The sequence below is a fragment of the Podarcis liolepis genome, assembly GCF_965112155.1.
Source record: "Podarcis liolepis genome assembly, chromosome: 15".
Lineage (NCBI taxonomy): Eukaryota > Metazoa > Chordata > Lepidosauria > Squamata > Lacertidae > Podarcis > Podarcis liolepis.
This window is the reverse complement of record NC_139566.1, coordinates 41,405,657-41,432,314: the sequence shown is the minus strand read 5'-3', so window position 1 is coordinate 41,432,314 and position 26,658 is coordinate 41,405,657. Positions and strand designations below refer to the sequence as shown.

General features: G+C 45.6%; 1 protein-coding gene across 2 annotated transcripts in view; it reads left to right on the top strand.

Moving 5' to 3' along the window:
- Positions 1-1,165: 1,165 nt before the first annotated feature.
- The window catches only part of TMEM132B (transmembrane protein 132B), a 375,194-nt gene continuing 349,701 nt past the window's right edge, over positions 1,166-26,658 (top strand). Inside the window, exon 1 of one of the 2 annotated variants that reach the window (XM_083476418.1) lies at positions 1,166-2,248. In XM_083476418.1, the coding sequence (XP_083332544.1) occupies positions 2,170-2,248 (79 nt within the window). In that variant the 5' untranslated portion in view covers positions 1,166-2,169. The remainder of the gene's footprint in view (positions 2,249-26,658) is intronic. The other variant, XM_083476419.1, reaches the window with a different exon arrangement.

Here is a 26,658-nt window from a genome sequence, read left to right as displayed (position 1 = left end):
TTCAATGAGACTTACATTCCCAAAGTGTAGTTACAGATAGGTAGCCGTGTTGGTCTGCCATAGTCAAAATTAAAAAATTCCTTCCAGTAGCACCTTAAAGACCAACTAAGTTAGTTCTTGGTATGAGCTTTCGTGTGCATGCACACTTCTTCAGTGTGCATGTGTGCATGCACACGAAAGCTCATACCAAGTGTGCATGTGTGCATGCACACGAAAGCTCATACCAAGAACTAACTTAGTTGGTCTTTAAGGTGCTACTGGAAGGAATTTTTTTTATTTATTCCCAAAGTGTGCATAGAGAAGGAGCTTTGACTCTGATCTGAAGCTGCACCCTTCCCTGGGAATAAGCCTGCAACACACTGGGACTGAGCCAGGGACCTGGGCCTCAAGGGAGATGGGAGATGGTGGGGATCCAACAGAGGGCTTTTGCAGACTCTGATACTCAGGCTCAGCGCTTTCCCTCCATCTCCAGCCTGCCTCCTTTATGGCCTGCTCTCCAGCTTCCCATACACACAACCCCACACCCATGCTGCTCCCATCTGAAGGCTTTACTTTGTCTCACTGCGCCCACTGCAAGCTCACTCCTGAGCAAAACAGCGCAAGGGCTCAGAGCTGTCCTTTGCAAAGCTCCCGCTCTTTTCTTTCAAGTTTGCACCCAAATTCTACTCAGAGTAGACCCGCTGAAGCGAATGGAGCTCAGCCAGACTTTCTCCTACCGATTCCAGCGGAGCAGGCCTGACCCTGCCGCCTCCTGCAGCGCCGATCAGCCGCGGCCGCCTGTTTCGTTCTCTGGAAGTCAAGCAGCCGGCGCTCGCTCTACTTGCCAACGAACGAACCGCGTCACGCGTTCACACGACGCAGAGCAAACCCGGAGCGGCAGCCCTTCTCTGCCTGCGATTTCCTCTCCGACTCCGTTTTGTTTTCATCTCTGTCATCCAGAAAGGCGCCCCCCCCGAAACAAAATAAAATAAATGTGAGACCGGTTTAGGGAAGGGGGGGGAGGGGAAACCTTCATCTCTCTCTCTCTCTCTCCCCCCCCATCCCTCCAGGCTGTCCTCCCCCAGGCAAGGAGATTGGCTAAGATAGTTTGTCAATCGCAGCTCTTTCCCCTCCCTCCACCCCCTTTCCATGCCATCCCACTCATCTCTGGCTTTTTAGGAGAGAGAGAAAAAGAGAGAGAGAGAGAGAGGAGTTTGAATCAGTCAGCAGCCAAGCTGTGAGCGCCTCTCCCCGGCATTTATTCCCACCCCCCTAAATCTAATTTAATTGCATTTTTAAAGGGGGTGAGGAATTGGGGGTGGAGTGGGGGCGCCTGTGCGTGGAAAATGGGAGAGGCATGGAGGAGCCAGCCGACCAGTTGCATCGGGCAAAGTCCCCTCAAGGCAGCCGGCGCCGAGCTGCGCTAAAGACCCGGCGCGCCTGGCAATCCGGATCGCCGCCGCCGCCGCTGCTGCAGCCGAGAAGGAGCTGCTCCGGAGTCGTAAGGAGAAGCTCTGCCCGGGTGGTGTTGTGTTTTTTTGGAGGGGTGGGGAGGGCGGAGGAAGAGGAGGCGGCGGCGGCGGCAGCAGAAGAAACCCCAGATGTTTGGAGGCGATCTGGAGGGGGCACAGCTTGAATTTTAGGGGTGCAAGCGGAGGAGCGCACCTGACCGGGACCCCGATTCTTCGAAGCAAAAGATCGAAGTCTATTTTTATCTCTCTCTTTTTGCTGCTGCTGCTGCTTTCACGGTTTTATTTATTTCTTTAAAGGGAAAGCTTCATTTGGGATTTAATTTCACCTTCCACGTCTCCTCCCCCCCCCACTTTTCTTCTTCTAGCGAGGAGTGAAGGGGGGAAAGCGCTCTCTCGAATCGCTTTCTTGGCTTCGATTCGGAGCCGCTGAGCAAATCCCTCATTCCCCCCCCCCCTTTTAAAAAAAGCACAGGTAGTTTTTGGATTACTATATGGACTGCAAGCAGGTTGGAAGGCGGACTCCAGAAATGCCTGCCGGTTGAAAAAGAGCCCAAATCTGAAATGCGGTTTAAATAAAATAAAATATTTATTGGTCCCCACCCCGCCCCGCAACCAGGAAGACCTGCCGGTGTGTGGCGGTGGGGTTTTTTTGGGAGGAGTTTTGCCTTCGCGCAGCTTTTTCTCTCAACTGCTTGCCTGCCTTTTCGAAGCCCTCACCATGACTTCTCCTGGGCATGGAGCGACGCTTTCCAAAGGCCTTTTCCTGCTGTTGGCGCTCGGGGCACTTCTCGGCGCAGGTAAGACGCAAAAAGTTTGACTCTTAACCTGAAAGTTCTTTTTAAATTCCTTTTTCCCAGAAGTCTTTTTTCCATTTGCGGGCAAAGCTGAACGCAAGAGAAAGGGGTGTGTTGATGGGCGCGCGCGCGCGCGTGTGTGCCTGTGTGTCTGCCTGCCTTTTGGAGTCATTACTCATCTTCTCCCCACCTGCAAAATGCACTTTTGCAAATATGGAGTGTATTTTTTTTGCCTTCCGGAGTAATTGTGTGTGGCTTTCAAAGTTCTATTTTATGATGCCTTGGAGTGAACTGGACGATGTGTATGCGTTTTTCTTTTTAAAGGCGAGATGCGTGCCAAAAACTCCCCACAAACCAGCAAACTAAGTCCTTGGGTATATAATAGGCTGCCTTTGGTGAGAGGAGGGCATGCACTCTGCACATGCTAAAGACGCTCTTTTTCTCTCACGTAGGATAGGTCTGAATGTCGCGACTAGGTCAGAGCCTTGTGATACAGAAATAGACAGTGGGGCCCCAGCCAATTAAGTTCTGCTCACAGTAGACCCAGTGAAATGAATGGACCCAAGTTAGTCATGTCCATTAATTTCTATGGATTTAGTATGACTAGCCTTGGATACACCCCGCTCTCTACAGAATGCGATGCCACTATAATAGAATGCTAGGATTGTAGAGTTGGAAGGGATCCTGGGTGTCATCTAGTCCAGCCCCCAGTGATGCAGAAATCTCAGCTAGATTGCAAGAGCCTTAGTTGTTGATGCTTATCTTGCTTACAACCCCTGTAAGTTGGGTCAATTTTATTATCCCCCTATCACACATGGTGGACTGAGGCCATGAGAAGCTCTGCAGTGGGCAGAGCGGAAAGGTGAATGTAGAACCTCCATCGCTTCCATGCTTAGCTACAGTGGCGTAGCGTGGGTTGTCAGCACCCAGGGCAAGGCAAGTAATTTGTGCCCCCTAACCCGTGGATTTGCGCCCCCTAACCCTAACCCCCAGATGTTGCGCCCGGTGCGGCCGGCCCCCCCTGCCCCCCACGCTATGCCACTGCTTAGCTAGCTCCCCAGTTGTCATGTCTGTCTGTCTCTTCCTTCCCACCCACACGTGTGAAAATTGCTGCCTTAGCATCATCTCATATCTCCGGCAATTAATGGTGCCACTCCCACCTCCCCCGTACATGGCGAAGCCGAAATTCAACAGGTGAAGCTCTCCCCATCTGGCTACTGTTCTTGGAAATAAAGCTAGCCTAGGTGCACTGATTTCTGCTTCAGACTAGAGTTTTGTCCTCCCTGACAGGCTGCTCTTAAAAGTGCAGGGGATAAGGTGTCATCCGCCAAAATAGCTCAGCTGGGAGAGGATTAGACTGAAGATCTAAAGGTTCCTGGTTCGAGCCTGGGTTTCGAGAAATGCTCTGGTCTAGGGTTTGTGGCTTTGCATGATGGAAGGTCCCAGGTTCAGTCAATGGAGTCTCCAGACAGGGCTGTGAGAGACCCTGTCCAAAACCCCGGGGAGAGCTGCTGCCAGCTAGTGTAGACGAGGCTAAACTAGATGGACCAGGATTCTGACTTGGCATTAGGTGACTTCCTGTGTAAGGTGGCAACCTTGTTATAAATTTCCCCCTTGAAATCACATTGATTTGATTAAAGAAGAAGAAGAAAAAACCACACCGAGAATAGAGTGAGGGCAAAGAAGGAATAGTCAGACTCTTTTGATGCTCACCATCTTTTCCAGTGACATTTTTTTATAAGGCGCTTGGTAACCCTGTTTGCTCAGAAGCAAACCTCTCCTGGTTTCAGTGGAGTAACCCTTGCAGGTCTTGATTTGCAATGCCTGTTCCCATTTTGCAGCTGGGGACAGCTGACCCTGGGAGACAATATCCTGAACTATGCAAGCTGACTCTGGCCTTAAGGGTCTACATGCCTGATTGACAGCCTTATCCCAAACATGTTTACTCAGAAGTAAACTCCGTTGAGTTCAGTAGGACTCGTTTCCTAGTCAGGAGTGCAGTCTTATTGGCAGGTCTTGGAGACGTGTTACCTTTTCTTACCCATGAAGAATGTCTGCAGAGGCACACGTCCATCCATCTTTATTTGTGCATGTGTGCATGTAGATATACCCAACTCTCCAGTTCTGTGATTCTCTGATATTATGAACATGAATGTTCACAAAGTAACAGCAGCAACAATTTTATTATTTGTACCCCAACCATCTGGCTGGATTGCCCCAGCCACTCGGGGTGACATAACCAAAGGCCGATGACAGTCTCTTGGCTTTGCAATCCAAATTTAAAGGAAGGAAGTGAGAAGCAACCAGAGGTGAATATGAAATAATCATAGAATCATAGGGTCCTCTAGTCCAACCCCTTGCTATGCTGGAATCTCAACTAAAGCATCTATGAGAGATCCACCCAACCTCTGCTTAAAGACCTCCAATGAAGGTCCACCACCTTCCAAGGTTGAACAGTTCTTACTGCCCAAAAGTTTTTTTCTGATGACAGGAAGTTACCTTATATGGAGTCAGACCATTGGCCATCCAGTCCAGTCTTGTTCTGGACAATACTCTGGGGTTTCAGGCAGGGGCCATTCCCACCCCTATGTGGGACCTAGATGCTGTACCACTGAGCTGCAGCCCACAGTGCAGCTGCAGGTTTATTCTTTCAATGCTTCTGTTCCGTTACAGCGGGAATCCTGTGCCCATTTCCTTGGCTGTGTGTCCTGTGGATCGGAGCAGAGATGGCTTCTTAGTAAATGCACATCCAAGCTGCAACTGGACTCAGATGTCTGCTTGGTGTGGGGATGGGTTAAGCCAAAGGCTCAGATTAGTAACCCACAATCCTAAGTGTAAGGTCTCTGAACTGTGCTGCAGAATGGCTAGAATGCGCTGCTGTCTGGGAACTTCTCTGGGGTCGGGGTAAAGAAATATGAAGACTTCCCAGCAAGGAAAATATACTGTCTCCTTTCTCTTTACCCCAAGGCAGCATGGTGGGCCACCTCTGCTGCTGCTTTCTCTGAACTGGGCCCTCTCTAGGCTTGCAAATTTCCAACAGGAATGGCAGGGCACAAGTGTGCATTCCCTGTTCACAACTCTTTCTCTGCAAACCCCTCCATCCACAAAGTGATGGTTCAGGTTTGCTTGTGTATACGCGTCTCTAAGTCCCTCTCAGTTGTAATGCACAGTTTCACCACTGTGTTCAGTAGGTTGTTGGTGATGATTCCCAGAGGACTGGAGTTTACAATGAGATCTTTCAACGCAATGACTGTTATTTGAGTTTGGCATCCGAGAGTTTTTGCGTTTTGCTGAGTTTCTTTACAGAGCAGGGAGGCTATTTTTGGGTTTTGTTTTGGTCTTTTCAAGCAAGAATAGAGGAGAAATCTGATTTAGTTTGTGTCTAGAAGAAGAAAAATTTAATTTGCACTTTCTGAAACAATAAAAACTCACCCTTCTCTGACTTTTTCAGCACACTTCTCCAGCTAAGTAATGTGTACAAAATCCATAAAAGTGTGCCTATAAATGTGTATATTATTGAAAATAATGGAAATGTGGATTTATTAGGGGTAATTTCTTTGCAAAAATGTGTATACAAATCTGCATACAAAAATGCATATATTAGGATGAATTTGCACTAATCAATCAAGTTTTTAATGAGGACTTGAAAGAAAAAGAGATTGCAAACTGACATAGAAAATGTGAAGAACTGAACTGAAAATTAGAAAATAAAAGAAATTCAGGGAATCTGATATTGACATATCATTATTGCTTTTCCTTTACTTTGTATAGTCAAACAGATACCAACAGTTTTTACACCCTGATTTGATTAGTGAAGGATATTTCTAAAAGAGAGGATTGGAGCTGCATGGATTTTGATATAGAAATTGCGCTGGCTTTGTCTACGCAAGGGGCGCTTGAAGACTACAGCTATCTTTTGGTGGGATTCAGCCACAGTGTGGCAAAATCAGGCTCCAGAAACCAGAATCATAGTTGGTTTGGAACCTGCTCCCCAACAGCTTTTTTAGCAATAAACGAAGCGGTGAAGGAACAGTGTGGGATAACTTTAGCTTGATGCAACACCGAGCTAACCTCCCTGCTAACAAATCAAAATGAATGTTCAATAAATAGGCGACATTGCCTAACCTCCCTGCAAACATGCAAACAATTGCTCAATAAGCTGGTTGTCTGCAAGGGATCTGGGATTATTGGTTTGATTTAATTGGGGATTAGTGTGTCCTTGTCTCCCTGCTTTGCCACAACATTACATGATGCAGCAGGCAGATAGCTCAACGGCTGAGCATGTGCTTTGCATGCAGAAGGTCACGGGTTCAATCCCTGTCATGTAATATTTTTTTTTAAAAAAATAAAGGCTTGAATATCAGGTGACGGGGAAGGCCATCTGCCTGGCACCATGGAGAGCTTCTGCTAGTCAGAGTAGTTAGTATAAGGCACTTTTATCTTCTGGAGAAGTGTTCTTACAACAGAAGCACACCTTTGTCGTTAACAAAAAATAGGGCAACGGGTACCTCTGAGAGCAATGACTTATTGCCTCTTGCAGCCAAATTCTGAGAGAGTGTAAAAGCATTGCACATCCTTTTTTAAAAAAAAGAATTTAGGAACCCCCCAGCCCACACTGAGCCACTATCAGAAGCCTGGAAAACTCTCAGCTTGATAGACCATTGATCTTGCCCACCAGGGAGGCGAAACCTTGTTTTGCTCTTCTGTAGCTTCAGGGCTGCACCTGTTTGTATCTTTTCATCCTGGGGTCCAAGAGAGATGAATGGCTTTTAGTGTTGCTTGTGTGCAGGCTTTGATCATTGTGGTTTTGGTCCTTGGGAGGGGATGTGTGTGCATGCCTGTGACTTTGATGCCGTGTGAGTATTTTGTGTGTGTATGCATTGAGGGCAAAGATGATAGCGAGCCTGTGGCAATGGAAGGAGGACTTCCATTGCATTTATTGTAAAGGTTCACAAAATCTCTGGGAACCACAAGGCACTCTGTGTCTGAAACATCTTCCAGATAAGTTCATCTCCCTTCTCTTTCCCTCTCTCCCTCTCTGCATAATCTACTCTTTACCCAAAGGTTCCTGGACGGAAAGCAAACAACCCCAAAACACACATCAAAATATCTCCCTTAGTTGGTCTCTAAGGTGCTACTGGACATTTTATTATTATCATTTATTTTGATCAAAATATCAGTGCTTTTTTCTGGGGGGATGCAGGGGTACGCATACCCCTAAACATTTTGTGAATCTAAGTTTGGCCTCATTGAGGGGCAGTACAGTGGTACCTCTGGATGTGAACGAGATCTATTCCAGAGCCCCGTTCGCATCTTGAAGCGAACGCAACCTGCATCTGCGTGGGTCGTGATTCTCCACTTCTGCGCCTGCGTGTGATGTCGTTTTAACCATCTGTGCATGCACGAGTGGTGAAACCTGGAAGTAATGCGTTCCGTTACTTCCGGGTTGCCGTGGGGCACAACCCGAAAATGCTTAACTTGAAGCTACTTCAACCCGAGGTATGCCTGTATTTCAATATGAGTAGGAAAATGAGAGTGTCTGTGTCAATTCGCCATGAAATCCTGGACAAAGAGGCCCATCTCCACCGGTTGGTGGAAGAAAAGCAAAGTTGTCGTGAGGCACACCTCAGAGGGGAGGTAGTTCTGTTGGCGGGAAGCTACCAGAGAGAAAGCCTGCCCCCGGACCCTGCTCTATAGGAACATTGGACTCTGCCTTTTTTTGAGTTAGGCCATTTGGTTCATCTAGTTCAGTACTGTCCACACTGACTGGCAGCAGACACGATTCCTTCCTAACTTGGAGATTGCCTAGCATGCAGAAAGCCCCTGCAGCTGAGCTACGGCCCTTTCCTCTCTCAAAAAAAGTAGTGATGCCTTGCACATCTTTGTGTAATCAGCACCTGGGCAGAGAACATAGGAAGCTGCCTTAGAGTGAGTCAGACCAATCAAGCATATATAGATTTTGTTGAATAAACAAACATAAGGAAGCTGGTCTTCAAAGGAGGCTCCTGTAGGTGTGCTGCTTCCAGGTGTGCTTCTGACTTGGGGTAGCAGTTAAGAATGCGGGAGGGAGAGCCAGGCTCCCACCTGGACACAGGTGTGAAGCTCATTGCCTGGCGCTGGGCCACTCTCTCTTCGAAGCTCACCTTGCAGGGCCAATGTGAGTAAGTGTGGGAGAACCATGGATGTCACCCTGAGCTTTTGGGGGGAAGATGGTTGTGAGGCCTTTGCCCTGTGAGCATGGCTCTAAGGCAGTGGTTCTCAAAGGGTGCGGTGCGCTACACTGGCGTGGCAGGAGGGCAGGGCAAGTGTGGCAGGAAGATTCAAGGACCACCAAGGAAACATGTAAACATTTCAAGGTAGTGTAGTATAGGATCAAAACAATTTCTTTTGGGTATACAGACAGAACCAGTATCCGTGCTTTTCTTCAAGAGCATTGCCTGGTCATCTACAGTTCTCCACCACATATTGTTGTGAACAGGGATTTTAAACTCTGACAAATACAAAAGGTCAGAAAAGGGAAAGGATTCTTTGTGTTGATGAGGAGATGAGAGTTTGTCTCAAATTAGACCTAAAATAAAGGAGATTACCTGGCAAAAGCAAGCTCATGCCTCTCATTGAGTTTGTATACAGACTTAAGGTACATAGGTAAGGGGCTCATTCATAATTATATTTTTGGAATGATTCTTGGTCTTATGTAGCTTCATTTTTTTAAAAAAAACTTTCTGGATGTCCTGTGATCATATTACAAAGTAGTTATGTTCTATGTTATAAATCAAGCACTCCTAGGAGTTGCTTCTTTTTGTGTCCCAATGTATTTCTTATCAATAAAATATTCAGTGTGGCGCGAGCAAATATTTATTCTGAAAGTGTGGCCCAAGGAAAAAAGTGTGAGAACCACTGCTCCAAGGTTTTTGTTTCCCAGCGTTTCCATCTGTGTTTGAAAATAAAATGTGTACAGTGGTACCTCAGGTTAAGTATTTACCGTATTTTTCGCTCTATAACACGCACCCGACCATAACACGCACATAGTTTTTAGAGGAGGAAAATCCGTAGGCATGCCACCCATAGGCATTCCCTCCATAACACGCACAGACATTTCCCCTTACTTTTTAGGAGGAAAAAAGTGAGTGTTATGGTGCAAAAAATACGGTAATTCGTTCTGGAGGTCCGTTCTTAATCTGAAACTGTTCTTAACCTGAAGACCACTTTAGCTAATGGGGCCTCCAGCTGCCGCCGCGCCACCGGAGCACGATTTCTGTTCTCATCCTGAAGCAAAGTTCTTAACTGGAGGTACTATTTCTGGGTTAACCTGAAGTGTATGTAACCTGAAGCGTAAGTAACCCAAGGTACCACTATACTTCAAAGGTTTGCAAGTCACTTTGAGATGCATGTGAATTCTTTTAATTACAATAAATAAAATACAGTGGTGCCCCGCAAGACGAATGCCTCGCAAGACGGAAAACTCGCTAGACGAAAGGGTTTTCCGTTTTTGAGCTGCTTCGCAAGACGAATTTCCCTATGGGCTTGCTTTGCAAGACGAAAACGTCTTGCAAGTTTGTTTCCTTTTTCTTAACACCGTTAATACAGTTGCGACTTGACTTTGAGGAGCAACTCATAGAACGCAGTGTACATAGTAACCTTTTTTTGAGGTTTTTAAAGACTTTGGTGATTTTTGAAGCTTTTCCAAAACTTCTTTTGCAGCCATTTGGTAAGTTAAGCTATTAAAACTTTTTTTGGGGGGTTTTGGATTTTGGGTTGGGGTGTTTGGAATTCAAGGACTTGGTGTTGGGAAGGGGTTTGCAAGAATCTGGAAGCTTGTGTGTTTTTTTCTGCATTTTTATGATTTTCTGTGACCATTGGGCCACTCTGCTGTTTTTTTTAAAAAATTCTGGATTTGAATTTCTGTGTGCTGGGTGGCTGGGGGAACAGTTGGGGAGGGGTTTGCAAGAATCTGGAAGCTTGTGGGTTTTTTTCTGCATTTTTATGATTTTCTGTGACCATTGGGCCACTCTGCTGTTTTTTTAAAAAAATTCTGGGTTTGAATTTTGAAATGCTCTTTACAGTATGTGTGACTTTAAAGAGCACTTAATAAACTCTTGTTGTACCAAATTTGGCTTTGTTTGGACTTTTTTTGACCATAGGAACACATTAATTGATTTTCAATGCATTCCTATGGGAAACCATGCTTCGCTAGACGAAAAAATTCGCTAGACGAAAAAATTCGCGGAACGAATTAATTTCGTCTTGCGAGGCATCACTGTATACGTGTGATCAAGGAAAAGAAAACAGAGCTGGTAACTCAATCAGAGATGCAGTGGGAAACCTCCTCAGACTGGAACCCCCCTTATTAAATTAAGGGATTTAGGGGATATTATAGTATTGCACCCCCCCTTCCTGTTACTTCAGTTTTGTACTCTCTCTCTCCAGTGCAGTAACTCTGGATCGAAGCATTTGTAAGAAAAAGTTAATGAATGCTGCTTCCCCTCTTCTCTCTCCTCCTCTCCTTTTTCTGTGGCAAAGGACAAAGTTGATCAAGAGGCTGTGTTTTGTGCCTGATACTGGGTATATCTTCCCCCACCCAATTCCTTGCCTTTTCAGCCTGCTTTCCTAATATCTCTGTGGAATTGCGTCGCCTTCCTGAGCAGAGTGCGCTGGCCGGGAGGTGGTTGTTGCTGCTTTTTTCCCTGTAAAGAATTACTGAGGCGAAACGTTTGCTGATCTATGTTGACAGTCCCCCCCCCCCATCTCTTTAACGTGACGAAAATCTCGGAAGCCAAGTTGGGTGGCGAGAGAGCCATCCTTCTGCCTTCCTTGAACACAATCAAGTTGTTTGAGGCCTAATGGGCTTCTCGGCTTCCTAAACAGCATTGTTAAAAAAACACACAGCTGACACTAAAGAAAAGATGGGAGAGCCGAACTTAGCTGGCAGCCTTTTGAGGAGACTGAGTCTTGCCTCATCTTTTTCCTCCCCTTCGGATCTTGGTGCGACTGTGATTTATTTCTGTGTTGCTTCACACTGAGTTTGGGACTCTCTGCCCCTCTTTTTAAAGAAACCTGCAGGCTTTCTATTAGCAAGCTGCATGCCTCCTGTCAGACTCCTCAGTAAAGGCACAGATCCATGCTTGCTTGTTCTGAAAGTGTTGCACCAGTTTTTGTGCACATGCCTCCTGGACAAACCTAAGTAATCTCTTCCCCTCTTCAGTGGTTTCCTTCTGTTTTGGAATGGATCAAACATTGTTGAATTGAAGGAAGCATCTAGCCATCGTGGTCACTGAAGATTTTTCTTTCTTTAAGAAGCAAGTGGTACCTGTTTGCGGTTCCAGAAGCTATGTATTGCTAAAGCAGAGTGGCTGAGAGCACAATCCAGCCCACATGAGTCACAGCAATGATTGGTTTACATATGTTCACAGGATGTACGTGCAGAGTGCTCACACGTGTACACACATTGCTTACTGCACACTTCCTGACTGACATCTAAATATGTGCACTAAACCTCTTCTCACGTAAATACTAAGTTCAGCTTAGTTAGGATGCAGTGGAACCAACAGGAAATGTTAATCATGGCTTCCCCCAAAGAATGCTGAGATCTGTGGTTTGTTAAGGGTTTGGAGTGTAGTTAGGAAGCCCTGGTTGCCTTCAAAGAGCTACAGTGCTCAGTGATCAATCCCTCTTCCCAAGGACTGTTGCTGGATTTAGGGCAGTGCAGGTGGTTCCTCAGTACAGGGCACCGAGTTGAGGGGGCACAAAATTGAGAAGATCCATAATGGAGAAGATCCACTTTTGGGGTGCCAAATTTTGGCTTTGCTCAGGGCGCCATATTACCGAAGATTGCCAAAGTCTGCCACTGTCAATGACTGGGAATTGCAACTCTGTGAGGTGAATAGGGGTCTCCTAACTACTGTCAGAGGGCGCCGGTGGCGCTGTGGGTTAAATCACAGAGCCTAGGACTTGCTAGAAGGTTGGTGGTTCAAATCCCCACGATGTGGTGAGCTCCCATTGCTTGGTCCCTGCTCCTGCCAACCTAGCAGTTTGAAAGTACATCAAAAGTGCAAGTAGATAAATAGGTACCGCTCCGGCGGGAAGGTAAATGGCATTTCCGTGCACTGCTCTGGTTCGCCAGAAGAGGCTTAGTCATGCTGGCCACATGACCCGGAAGCTGTACGCCGGCTCCCTCGGCCAATAAAGCGAGGTGAGCGCCGCAACCCCGAGTCGGTCACGACTGGACCTAATGGTCAGGTGTCCCTTTACCTTCTTTAACTACTGTCAGGACCCTTGACGAGCTGCAGTTCACAGGATTCTTCCCCACGACTGTTTAAAGCAGTACATTACTGCTTTAATGTGTATAGTGCAGATGGGGCCTGACTTAACTTGGATCCAACGCAATGTGTCGGTGAACATGCTAACTGTGACCATTCCTTCACACATGCAGGTCATCAGAAGAATCACGTGTGAACTAACATTTGAAATCAATGGGACTTGACTGCAGCTAACTTTTAGAGATACGAAGCCTCTTGTTGACAAGTGCTTGTTGGTATTGTAGAAGAAAGCTATGATGATACTGCATGATGTTAAAGAAATCTGCAAATGGTGACCAGGAAAACCTCTGTATCCTGTCAGCCTTGCCAGATCTGTACAAAGGCAATAAAGTCTAGCACTTTCAACAGCCTTGTCAGTTGCACTCTCTTTATGGGCAGATGGGGATATAGATTTACACCATTTGCTGGTAATCCATTTTTTCATCTATGGCTTAGTATGTGCTTGAAACTAGTTCAGCATGTTCCTCCCCTCTGCCAACAATTTTAGATGAACTTACCTAGCAAAATTTACTGGGTTAACCATAATTGTGTGATAAGACAGTGACCCAGTTTTGATCCACAAGGAAATACTAACTGGCAGTAGCTCTTCAGGAATTCAGCCAGTGAGTCTTTCCCAGCCCAAACTGGGATTGAACCTGGGATGTTCTGCATGCAGGACAGAAGCTCTTACCCCTGAGCTATGGCCCTTCCTCAAAGGAAGAGGTCAGATTTCCTACTTCTGGGAAAAGGAACTTTCAGCAATTTCTTCCCATTTTCATCCCCCAGCTTATAAAAAATATCAATTTCTGCTTATCTGACAAAACCAACCATGTATCTCCCTGTGTGTGAAAAGAGTGAATGAGTGAGAATGAGAGCGTCACATGGGGAAACTTTTTCTAATCACAAATCCTCCTGGCAAATTCACAGGTCCCGAGTCGCAAATTACATTTTTCTTCCTCCCAGTGGAGTGCTTGGGCTGGTGTTTTATCAGCTCTTGCTGGGAAACGTAGTGAAACAAAACCCATAGTAGCCTGGTCCTTGTTGAGACACAGGCCAACCAAATAGATGTGACTGGGGATGATGGGAGAAGGGAGGGGATTGCAAGAAGACTGAAGCAGGGAAACACACACAAGGACTCAATTTCCCCACAAAGTCTTAGGGGGCATCAAACTATTTTGTCCCAAGAGTTGAAAGGAAAACGAGGCAAATGTATGAAGTGGAGGTCAGCCTCTGGGTTGGGGAAGCCTTCCAGATTTCAGAGACGAAGGGAGCTGGTCTGGAGGTCCCGAGGTCCCCATTGTTGGTCTTTACTGAGGCTGTGAGCAAATGACAAAGGTATTATTCCCAGGAGGCATCTAGTTGGTTCAGGCCAGGAGTTGGCATGTTGCCAAAGTTCAGTGCCCTGGCATCATCTACTGTAAATGGGTGACCCTTCTGAGTCTGCCTCTTCCCACATGAACGCTGAATGTCTTCGTCTGTGAGCTAGTACAATTTTAACCCCCCACAGTTCCTCAAAAATAGCATTGCTCTAGACCAGCCTTTCTCAACCTTGGGTCCCCAGATGTTCTTGAACTACAGCTCCCATAATCCCTGACCACTGGCTGTGGTGGCTAGGAATGATGGGAGTTGTAGTCCAACAGCATCTAGGGAACCCAAGTTTGAGAGGCTGTTCTAGGGTCCTGACCCATCAGGGATGTTGCTGTCCTAGGTAGTTGGCTGCTCAGCTGAGAGGACACCAAGTAAGGCAGTTAGGAGGTCCTGATTTGGAGGAGTGCTGGTTCAGGACCCTGAAGGTTTTGGCCCAGAGGTTCTTGGTGTGAGTTTTGGACCATGGCTAGTGATCATAAGCAATGAGAAGAGACCTAACGCCTCAAAATCCGTTTGGAGAGATTGTCAGGAGTTTAGCGTTGTCCAGGAGAACTTCCTGGAAATGTCTCCGTCATGCTTCAAGTGCTGTATTATAAAGGGCCTGGGATCTTGAGCTTCAGTTGCTGGCTTCTTCCCAGGGGTGAATGTTGGAGCAGTGTTGGCCTGGTTGAGGGATGGAAATCAAGGTGCATGGAGACTTAAGGGCAGCTGCTTGTCCCTGAATTCTAGTACATAATCTGAGGTGGGTTGCCCTACTTGGGAGTGGGCAGACTCCTCCTCTGAGGTGCTGCTTCTAGAGAACAATGACACTGAAAGTTCTCAGTTTGTGGCCATGATACGTGCCGACCAATGCATGGTGACTGCTTGTTGCTACCAGGGGGTCTCAGAGAGGAGACTGCCAAGGATAGCCCCAAGCGGGCTTTGATTTGGCTGTTGTGAAAAGCAGGATACCTGGCCAGAAGGAGCTTTGGGTCTGAGCTAGCAGACCTCACAAGGTGGTTGTGAGGATGGAGAAGGGCAGCCCCTGGGTGCATCTCTGTTGTCCTTGAAGAAAGGGACTCTGTGTTCTCCCTCTAACAGTGTGGTGTGGTGGTCAGAGTAGGACCTAGGACACCAGGGTTCAAATCCCCACTCTGCCATGAAGCTCACTGGGTGACCTTGGGCCAGTGACTCACCCTCAGCCTGACCTACCTCTCAGGGTTGTTGTGAGGATAAAGTGTGTGTGTGTGTGTGTGTGTGTGTGTGAGAGAGAGAGAGAGAGAGAGAGAGAGAGAGAGAGAAACTAATATGACACCTTGGAGGAAAGGTGAGCTAGCAATGTAATAAACAAATAAAATAAAACAGTATCTGAGACAGAGAGACTTTTTTCCAAGGAGAACAGAGCTACAAACAAGGACCATGCCTCTTTGTCCTCACAGCCACCCTGTGAGGTAGGCTAAGCTGTCAATGAATGGGCAAACCCAGTTCACTTCCATACCTTTGCTGAGTTCCCCAGTTTGAAAGCAAACAGATCCACTTCATTTCAAGCTATACTACACACACGCATACCACCTGCCAGCTCATTATAGCAATCTTTTCTCTGACATCCCCGTCTTCTCTGGTGTGGGTAGCTACCATGGTGAAGATAGCTTGTGGGTGTACATCTCTGAGCAGCTATGCTTATGGAAATGTACTTTCAAAATGGTTTTGTGCTGCAGATTTAGCTCAACAAAAAGGACATTTTCCTGCTGCTTTTCTGTTTGGCTATTCCCTTGGGGCTCTGGAAAACCAGCACTCTGGTTGCCATGCCAGGTGGTGGTGATGTTTTAATGGAGTCTGTTTGCTCACTAGCTTTCCAACTGGTTTCGGAAGAGGCTTGTTGCAGCAGTGGGGTAGACCTGGTGGGAGATTCCCGAGCCTGCAGAGGGGCAAAACGGTTTGTAGCAGTGCCCCATGGATGAGCATATATGGACCAGGAATTCTGCTCTAGTGGAAACTGTTGCTAGGGAGTGCCAGAAAAATGGAGTGTGTGTTGCACATTGACAATGAGGTTTGTTTGTTTGTTTATTTTATTTATAAATTTACTTACTGCCCTTCATCCGAAGATCACAGGGCGGTTTGCAACATAAAAATGCAAAATGAAAACACAAAATACACAACGTAATAACAAAACAAAAAAAATCCCAATAAACCCCCTCCCACAAATACGTTTAAATAGTCATAGATTGTTTTATCAGCCAAAGGCCTGGTTGAAGAGAATTTTTTTTTTGCCTAAAGGTGTACAATGAAGGCACCAGGCGAGCCTCCCTGGGGAGTGCATTCCACAAACTGGGAGCCACTGCAGAAAAGTCCCGTTCTCATGTTACCACTCTCCAGACCTCTTGTGGAGAAAGCTCATGAAGATGGCCCTCAATTGATGATCACAGGGTCTGGGTAGGTTCAAATGAGGAGAGGCAGTATTGCGATCCTGTGCTGTTTAAGGCATTGCTGGTTAATCTCACAGACCATTTACACACGGGCACATGACTGTTCTATCAGACTTTACAGGACTATTCCCTAAACCTAAGCTGGATGGGTTGTGTGACTGTTCTTTTACCGACACCAGGGGTGGGGACTGCTTTTCAGCCAGAGGGCTGCATTTCCTTTTGGGAGCCATGAGTCCTGTGGAGATGTCTTGGAGAAGTTGGCTGGATTTGGAAGGGGGCTGGGAGGCGATCAGAGAGTTGGAGCTGGCTGACCCTGGGGTCAGGTCCTGGCATGTCGCTGGAGGGCAGATCAGGACCCCTGGACCCTGAGGCTTGGGGGTGGAGGTTCAGATCCCGGGAAGGGGCTGATCAGGCTGTCAGAAGAGCACCCCACCCTTGGGTGTCCCAAACCTAAAACCACATGCAGTGAAGCTGACTCCTGCTCCGCCTCCTACCAGGGAGCAATCCCTCCCTCCTAGGGAGGTGACTTTGAATAAGTCTGATCCTGAGCAAGAATAAGTCTGATCCTGATCTGAGGACGCATGACATCAGTGGCAGTGTGAACAAGCCTTTCAAAGACAGATGATTCAAAGGAGAGGCCGCTGGCTTGTGAAAAGAGCTGCCTGCCCCTTGCACTTCAAAATGAATATTCAGGATGGGTGTTGCTTGTTGGATCAACATCTTCACTCACACAGGCAGAGGACCTTCTGAGTAGTTGCACACATCCTGTGGAACACCCTCCCACCAGATGTCAAGGAGATAAGTAACTATACAACCTTTAGAAGATACCCAAAGGCAGCCCTGTATGGGGAAGTTTTTAATGTTTTGTTATGTTTTTGGATAGGATGGAAGCCATGTTTTATACACATTATAATACTGTGACACCAGATGGCGCTGTGTAGTTCCATCTTTCGACAACGTGATTTCCCATTTTGAGATTTACAACTCGTTTTCCTGAAACGCTTTGTAGATGTGTTTGGATCCAGTCTGGGGCAACTCAGTCAGATGGGTGGGATGATGATGGTGATGATAATAATAATAATAATAATAATAATAATAATAATAATGATGATGATGATGATGATGATGGAGTGGGACATCTCTATTTTCATTGGAGAAATGTTGGAGGGTATCACATTCTCTCCTAGCTCTGACATACCTGTTGAACCTGTGCCCTGCAACCTGACTTATGCACTGCTCTTCCTTATGCCTTAGGCCTGTGAGAGGGGTAGTTCAGGTAGCTTGTGGCCTGGGGAGAGCTCTGAGAGCCATGTAGAGAAGCCTGCAAGGCCACTTTTTGTCCCTTATACCTGTAGTCTGAGGGACGCGGGTGGCGCTGTGGGTTAAACCACAGAGCCTAGGACTTGCCGATGAGAAGGTCGGCGGTTCGAATCCCCGCGACGGGGTGAGCTCCCGTTGCTCGGTCCCTGCTCCTGCCAACCTAGCAGTTCGAAAGCACGTCAAAGTGCAAGTAGATAAATAGGTACTGCTCCGGCGGGAAGGTAAACGGCGTTTCCATGCGCTGCTCTGGTTTGCCAGAAGCAGCTTAGTCATGCTGGCCACATGACCCGGAAGCTGTACGCCGGCTCCCTCAGCCAATAAAGCGAGATGAGCGCCGCAGCCCCAGAGTCGGCCATGACTAGACTTAACAGTCAGGAGTCCCTTTACCTTTACCTGTAGTCTAAGTTATGCTTAGCCAGAGGGAAAAGTGGGTGAAGCACTGAATGCTAACTTCCATCAGCGATATTTTAGCACACAAAATTAGGAGGGTTCTAAGGGAAAGGGCTGTAGCTCAGTGGTGGAACATCTGCCTTGCATGTGGAAGGTCCCAGGTTCTGCCCTCGCCACACACAGCTAGGACTGGGCAAGAACCTGTCTGAAATCCTGGAGAGCCACTGCCAGTCAAACGATACTGAGATCGAGGGACCAATGCTCTGACTTGGTATAAATCGGCTTCCTGTGTTCCTTTATATTTGTATATACACACACACTGTGCTCCATCCAGGAGGCAGCCCCAGATCGCTGCAGCACAAATTGGGTCCACACAGGGTGACCCAGGCAGCAAGGAGAGGCAAGGACAAGAAGATAATGCTTGCAGGTAGCCTCTGTGCATCTTTTTTTTTTTTTAAAAAAGATATTTATTAAGGTTTTCAAAATATTACAAAAAAAAGAAAAATACAAAATACAAAATAAAAATAGTTAAAAACAATTCAGTCTTTCAATCACTTATCTTTCATTTGCTTATTTCCCGGACCTCCTCACGCCTCCCTTTTCTGTATTCCAATTCAGTTTGTTAGTTCAGCAAATCCCTCCCCTCTTTGTTTATCCTAATCTTCAATCTTAAAGTATTGTAACATTAGAGTTTTACCTATTAATAGTCCATTTTTTCGTATTCCCTTATAACATTACAGCTAGAAACCACTTAGTTTCTATCCAACATCATTCTAACATTCATTAATTTTACAATATTTCTGTAAATAGTCTTTAAACTTTTTCCAATCTTCTTCCACCAACTCTTCTCCCTGGTCTCGGATTCTGCCAGTCATTTCTGCCAGTTCCATATAGTCCATCAACTTCATCTGCCATTCTTCCAAGGTGGGTAGATCTTGTGTCTTCCAGTACTTTGCGATAAGTATTCTTGCTGCTATTGTGGCATACATAAAGAAAGTTCAATCCTTCTTTGGCACCAATTGGCCGACTATGCCCAGCAGGAAGGCCTCTGGTTTCTTTAGAAAGGTATATTTAAATACCTTTTTCAGTTCATTAGATATCATTTCCCAGAAAGCCTTAATCTTTGGGCATGTCCACCAAAGGTGAAAGAATGTACCTTCGTTTTCTTTACATTTCCAACATTTATTATCGGGCAAATGATAGATTTTTGCAAGCTTGACTGGTGTCATGTACCACCTGTATATCATTTTCATAATATTCACTCTTAGGGCATTACATGTCGTAAATTTCATACCTGTAGTCCACAACTGTTCCCAGTCAGCAAACATAATGTTATGTCCAACATCTTGTGCCCATTAAATCATAGCAGATTTCACCGTTTCATCATGAGTATTCCATTTCAACAGCAAGTTATACATCTCTGACAAAATCTTAGTTTTAGGTTCTAACAGTTCTGTTTCTAATTTTGATTTTTCTAGCTGGAAGTAATTTTCTTGTCCAGATTGTATGCCTCCATTATCTGATAATAATGAAGCCAGTCTCGCACTTTATCTTTTAATTTCTCAAAACTCTGCAGTTTCAATTTGTCTCCTTCTTGTTCCAAAATTTCCCGATATTTCGGCCATTTGGCCTCCATATTGAGCTTTTTCTGAGCCTTTGCTTCCATCGGTGACAACCACCTTGGGGTTTTATTTTCAAGTAAGTCCTTATATCTTATCCAGACATTTAACAATTCTTTCCTAACAATATGGTTTTTAAATGCTTTATGTGCTTTAACCTTGTCATACCACAAATATGCATGCCACCCAAAAAATCCAAAATGTCTGTGTTCTCAAGAAGCAGCCATTCTTTCAGCCAGCAGAATGCTGCTGATTCATAATAAAGTTTAAGGTCTGGCAGGGCAAATCCACCTCTGTCCTTTGCATAAGTTAATATTTTAAATTTTATTCTGGGCTTCTTGCCCTGCCAGACAAATCTAGAAATGTCTCTCTGCCACTTCTTGAAACAGTCCATTTTGTCCAAGATTTGCAATGATTGAAACAAAAATAACATTCTTGGCCATACATTCATCTTTATAACAGCAATTCGACCTAACAAGGAAAGCTTCAAGTTTGACCGTATCTCTAGGTCCTTTTTCACTTCTGACCAACATTTCTCATAATTGTCTTTAAATAGGTTTAAGTTCTTAGCGGTCATATTAACCCCCAGGTATTTTACTTTCTTAACCAATGTTAAACCTGTCTCCTTCTGAAACCTCTCTTTCTCAATCGGTGTTAAATTTTTCTCAAGCACCTTAGTTTTTAACTTGTTCAACTTAAATCCTGCCACATGACCAAATTCCTGAATCAATTCTAATACTCTTTTACTACTAGATTCTGGCTCTTGTAACGTCAATACTAAATCATCTGCAAAAGCTTTCAATTTGTACTGTTTGGCTCCGACCTGTAGCCTCTGTGCATCTTGCCCCTCTCCTTCTGATTTCATGTTTATTGCACAGTTAAATACTGGGCAAGGCATCTCCTTTGGTTCAGAACCTGGACCCGGGTTGGTAGGCACTGGAGAGTCCTGGGTTGGATCAGGCCCCAAACCTGATCAGGGGTTGGGGGATGCATAGCCCTAGCATTCAGCCCCCAGGCCTGCATTTCTTTAACTCCACTTTGGAGTCTGCAACCCAGGGGGACAGAGAGCCAGGAGAGGTGGTAGAACTGGGGGAGACTTTTGCCTACCCCCCTTTTTTTTAAGCTGAGCTGATAGGTCTTTGGCTGAAGGTCTCTAGAAATAGTAGAAAAAGTCCACATTGCCATGGTGTTTCAATTTTTAATTATCATCTTCAATTTGTCAGGCTTGGTCTTGGAGTGCTGTTTGCCAAGATCTGACTCTTTAGCTGATCAATATTCCCTTCTCCAGGTCTTGGGGCTCTGAAATAGTTACATAAAAAAATCGATGGTCTCCAAATTGGATTTGGTGCATTTTATGATTGGGGATGATACGGCTTTGAAGAGACCTTTCTCTCGTTCTCTCTGAGAATCCTGCTGCTTATGCAATGAGGGTGGTGCCTTTGTGGACTGGATACTTACCCCGGCAACGCCTCACCCTGCTCTCCATCAAAGCACCCTGGTCCCCTTCTGAATTGGCCCTAATTCCCAACATCTGGACATGATGTCACTCCAAGGTGCAGCCCAGTGATAGTCAAGAACATGTAAGCATGTGGCCTTTACTGCATCTTCTGCTGGGGACTTTGCAGAATTAATTATAGGATAATAATGGATGAAGGGGCTAATTGCCTGTGTTTCATATCTCTAGCTCTGCTATTTAGCATGTTTTTTAAAAAACCAATGACGTATTATTGTATCGACAGGCATGCAAATCTGCCCCCCCCCCTTGTAAAGTGATGGAACCAGGTGGAGAGAGGTAGGTCAGGAAGGGGATACTGTATTTTTTGCTCTATAAGACTCACTTTTCCCCTCCTAAAAAGTAAGGGGAAATGTGTGTGCGTCTTATGGAGCGAATGCAGGCTGCGCAGCTATCCCAGAAGCCAGAACAGCACGAGGGATTGCTGCTTTCACTGCACAGTGATCCCTCTGGGGACTCTGGGGCTCAAGCCAACTTGAAACGATACGTTCCCAACTTCATAGCCCTTGTTTAATGAGTGGCTGTAATCTGAGACCATGGGAAGTGCATGCCTGTAATTGGAGACCATGAGAAGTGCAATTGGGGACCACAGGAAGTGAAATAGCTCGGTGGTAGAGCAGCTGCTTTGCATGCAGGTCCCAGGTTCAGTCTCTCTGTGTTTTTTTAATGGTCTTGTCTAGATAGCTGGTGATGGGGAAGAGATGCTACCAGTCAAGCAGACGACACTGAGCTAGATGGACAATAGGATAAACAGCTTCCTTGGTCTCTAGCAGGGTATCACTGATCTCTCTGGTTGAGGCAAAACTATATATTCAGGTTTATTCAGTCAAAAAAGGCTTCCAATGCATTTTGAACAGGGTTCTTGCATCTTCAGACAGAAGCTATACATCCCATGACTTTTCTTTCGCTGTGTTGACCTTTTTCCCTGGAGAAAGAACTTTGAGATACATTTGATGCTCTTGGACTGAATAAGTCTCTCTAAACACCCATGGAAGCGTGTTGCTGTTTTGTACATTCAGGAGATCACCTGCTTGTTGTTGGATCTGATCCTAGTGCACGTCACGTTTAGCTAAATATATTTCCTCCTCTATTTCTGCAGAGGGAGAAGAGAGCTTTTTCCTGCAAGAGATGATTTGTTTGCAGTTCTGCTGCAGATCTCATATTCCCTTTTTAAAGGCTTCTCTTCCAAATCTGACTGATGGAAAAATATTGGGAGCTATTCTTGTTTCAGTGGCTGGGCTGTTTCAAGCATAATATAATTATACTGCGTGCGTTGCAGAATATTATGATTTTTTTATATTAAAAGCACAATGTTAAATCCAGCATCAACCCAGATTACTCACTGCACCTTCAGTTTGCCTGTCACTTAAAAAGTGTTGATTAATCCTACGTCTCTCACCACCTCAGGTGAAGAGAAGAGTGTCACAAAGCTGTCCGGTTTTTGCTCTGTTTTCTCTTTGCTTCCAACTCTCAAAATATTCTTGGCTTGGCTGGTTTTGCTCAAGGTCTTTTTCCCCCATTTTGCTTCTTGCACCTGGTCCCCATCAGCCCTCTGTGGTCAGCAACCTGATGATGATGATACCATATCATTATCTATCCACCTTCTATCTAGACTGCTACTATATATTTTGGAAAGTTGTTTGTTTGCCTGTTTGCTCTGCATTCAAATGCCTCTTAAAGGTACAGTGACCGAATTTGGCCTAGCGGTTCCTAGAGCTGGAGAGAGCAGGCTTTTGCCTCTGTTTGTATACAATCAAGCACCACTGTGGATCCAAATGGCAGGCTTGCTTTTAAAAACTGCCCTGCTATTACCAGATTGGGCAGGGTTGTATATTATTGTTTACCCAACAGCATTTTTAAAAAATGAAATTAAAAACCTTTCTCTCTCTCTCTCTGAGTTTCCAAGCAAAGTTGGGCACTTTCTGCTTGTTTTATATCTAGTGTTTCTCAAGTGTCTAAAGGGCTTCATGAAGTTTATATCCAGCCTGGAAAAGGAAAGCTTAAGAGGAGAAATAGTAGCAGCTTTGGCAAAGATGGCAGAGAAGATTTGTTTGTTTTCTGTTGCTGTGCAGCAGAGGGCCACATTCTGTTCTGGCCAGCTTTCCAGGGGCCATATGCCACCGATGGGAGGGGCCAGAAGCAAAAGTAGGTGGAGTAATGACTGTAAACATTGCCTTTCTTGTCAGAAAGTTCTTCCTGATGCTTAGTCGGAATCTTCTTTCTTGTAACCTGAAGCTATTTGTTTGGGTCCTTCCCTCCAGAGCAGAAGCTTGCTTGCTTTTCCATGGGACAGCCCTTTAGATATTTGAAGATAACTATCATATCTCCTCTCAGTCTCCTCTTTCCCAGGCTAAACATACCCAGCTCTCTCAAGCATAAGGCATGGTTTCCAGACAGTGATCATCTTGGTTGCCCTCCTCTGCCCATGTTCCAGCTTGCAATATCATTCTTAAATTGTGGTGCCCAAAACTAGACACAGTATACTGGGTGTGGTCTGAACAAGGCAGAATAGGGCGGTACTTTTTGCACATCCTTTTCCGGCTTAGAGAGCCCCCTAATCACCCATGCCTGGACTAGAACTTGGCACATTACCTTTCTATGGGGTTGGCAGAATGATATCTCCTGAATTTCTAGGAAGGTTCTGAACAGTGGGGGCTGCTGTCCGCTGAGACTGGTAGGGGGCAAGGCAGGGAGACCTAACAGTAACTGGCACCGGAGCCAATGACAGACAGAGCCAACTAATGCTAGTTTGGTCCCCGTTCTCCTCCTCCCTGTTGAGTTCTACAAGGACAACCCTGAGACCAAGAAGGAGGAACCTGACAGCCACCTGGACTGCACTGGACTGGACTCTGGTGCTGGAAACTGCAGAGCGCTCTTGTGTTTGGGTCACGCTTGCAGGTTTCCCACTGGGAGCACAGGATGCTAGACTAGGTGGGCTATTGACTTGATCCTACAGGGCTCTTCTTATGTTCTTAAGAAGGTAGGTAGATGAGGACCAGCTGAGGGCAGGCTGAGAAAGGCAGACAGAGGCTAAAGCACTGGATTGGGATCAGGCAGTGCTGCCATTTGGCTCCCTTCCCCCTTTTTGGGTGGGGTGGGGGAGGGAAGCTCTGTCAACAAAAGCACCTCCCCACCTCCCAGCCCCCTGCTAGTTTCAAAACAGACTGCGGAGCTGAGATTTATGCCCCATTTTAAGTGCAAGGGGCTGGTCTCAGGTCCTTATCGCCTTGCGGGTTTGGTAATAAACCCATCAGTGGGTGATTTAAGCTTCCTTTCCCCCTGATTGGAAAGAAGGGAGTTGATGTTATTTATGATAGGAATGTACAGCGATGCTAAGATGTTAAGGCGCCACTTTTTTTGGGGGGGGGAGTTGAGTCTGCGGTGACATCTTTCCCAAAGAGATTATCTCCCAGAGTTGCAAAAAGGACAACATAAGCAAGGGGGGATTTGTAGCCGGCAGTTTGCTTTTTGCGGAGCTTGGCATCCGTCATTCATCTTGAGAACTGCTGTCAATTTAGGCAACCGAGGTTTAGGGGCTGGAACCCCTTGCTTACCTCCCCCCCACAAGCTTCAGGAAGAGAGAAAGGTTATTAGCCAGAATGGAAGGTTGAGGATTGGAAAGGGCTCTTTTGCTCTCTACCTCAGAAAGATCCAACATTGGGGAGCAGAGGGTGAAAGAAGCACATGAAGAGAGAACCCAGAAATAGGGATGGGGCAGAAATTAAATTCACATTTAAAAGTGGATCTCCCTAATTTGCAGTTTCCAAAACAGCATGAGGACCTAAACATGGCCATGTTCCAAAATGTGCAATTCTCAAGTTATGTGTACAAAACTGCATATACTAGGGTCAAGTGTGCATTTAAAAAATGTGTTTTGGAGTTAAGAACATAAAGAAAAGGAAAACATTATAGACAGAATTGCACATAAATGTGTACATGGGGAGAACGTTGCACTGAAATGCAGGTGAATTTTCGTGAGGACTTTTTTGTGAAAAATTGTAAACTGATGTGGGAAATGTAGAGAAGTGAATTTTAAGTTGGAAAAAATAATGAGGAATTGGAACAGCGATGCTCCGTAAGTGATCTTCATTCCTAGGTATAAGGAAGTGTCAAATGTTTGTATCTATTCAAGAGAAAACTGTAAAATGAGTGCACTTTCAGCTGCTGAGTTGTTTTTCTAAACCCATTGGGTTGCCTTACCGGGGTGGCCAATGTGATACCTTCAGGGGGTGTTGAAATTCAGCCTCTATCAGCCCAGCCTACATGACCAGTGAGCAGTGATGATGGGAGTTGCAGTCCCAAAGCAGTTGGAGAGCACCAAGCTGTATTCTCCTAATCTGTACTATATAAAAATGTATGTGTGTGTGTGTGTGTGTGTGTGTGTGTGTGTGTGTGTACACACACACACACACACACACACACACACACACACACACAGAGAGAGAGTGGTACCTCGGGTTACATACGCTTCAGGTTACATTTGCTCCAGGTTACAGACTCCGCTAACCCAGAAATAGTACGTCGGGTTAAGAACTTTGCTTCAGGATGAGAACAGAAATCGTGCTCCGGCAGTGCGGCAGCAGCGGGAGGCCCCATTAGCTAAAGGCTACAGGTTAAGAACAGTTTCAGGTTAAGAACAGACCTCCGGAATGAATTAAGTACATAACCAGAGGTATCACTATGTGTGTGTGTTTGTGTGTGTGTGTGTGTGAAGTCTTTCCCCAGCTGTAATGTGTTTGCATTAACAGAGTGCATAGTTCCCAGCTGTATTTAAATTCTCCCATTTGAATAGTCACTGGGATTTAATATAAAGAACCCTCCCTTTTGAAAAGAATGCTCTGTGTTTTTTCAGTTACTGTCCCTAGGTCGTGTGTGTTTTTAAAAAATGTTAGTGCAACTGTTTTTTTGACCAGAAAGCTAATCTGCATTATGAGCTCTTTAGTCTTATAAAAAAGAACGCCAATGCTGTGCCAAGAGAAGCTCACTTTTGTGTATTTGCTACATCTGTTAAATAAATTGGTGGGAAACCTGGGCTGATGTTGATCTAACTCAGGTGTGGGGGGATTTATGACCCTCAGTTGCTGCTGAACTACAACTCCCATCAACCCTGGTTATGCTTGCTAGGATTCACCAGAGTTGTAGTTCAACAGCAGCTGCAGGGTGAAAGCTAATGCTATAATGTCATAATAAATGTCATAATATAGCATAGTAAGTCTTTTAATATGCCACGTGATTGTGTCATTTTTGCTGCAAGAGGCTAACACAGTTACCTGTCTGGAAAACCTTATTCAGGTTTCTGAGGTTTCTTATTCAGGACCACGGCACCATAGATCTCATTACCTCGACTTAGTGGGTGGGTAAGAAATTTTATTCCAGCTGCACTTCCTGAAACAATATATGAATTGAAATGCATCACCCTTTGAAATCTGAACTTCTCTGAGCTTTTGCTCTGCAGTTCTCCAGTGTGCGCAAAATGCATATGCTAGGGTAAAGCATGCATACA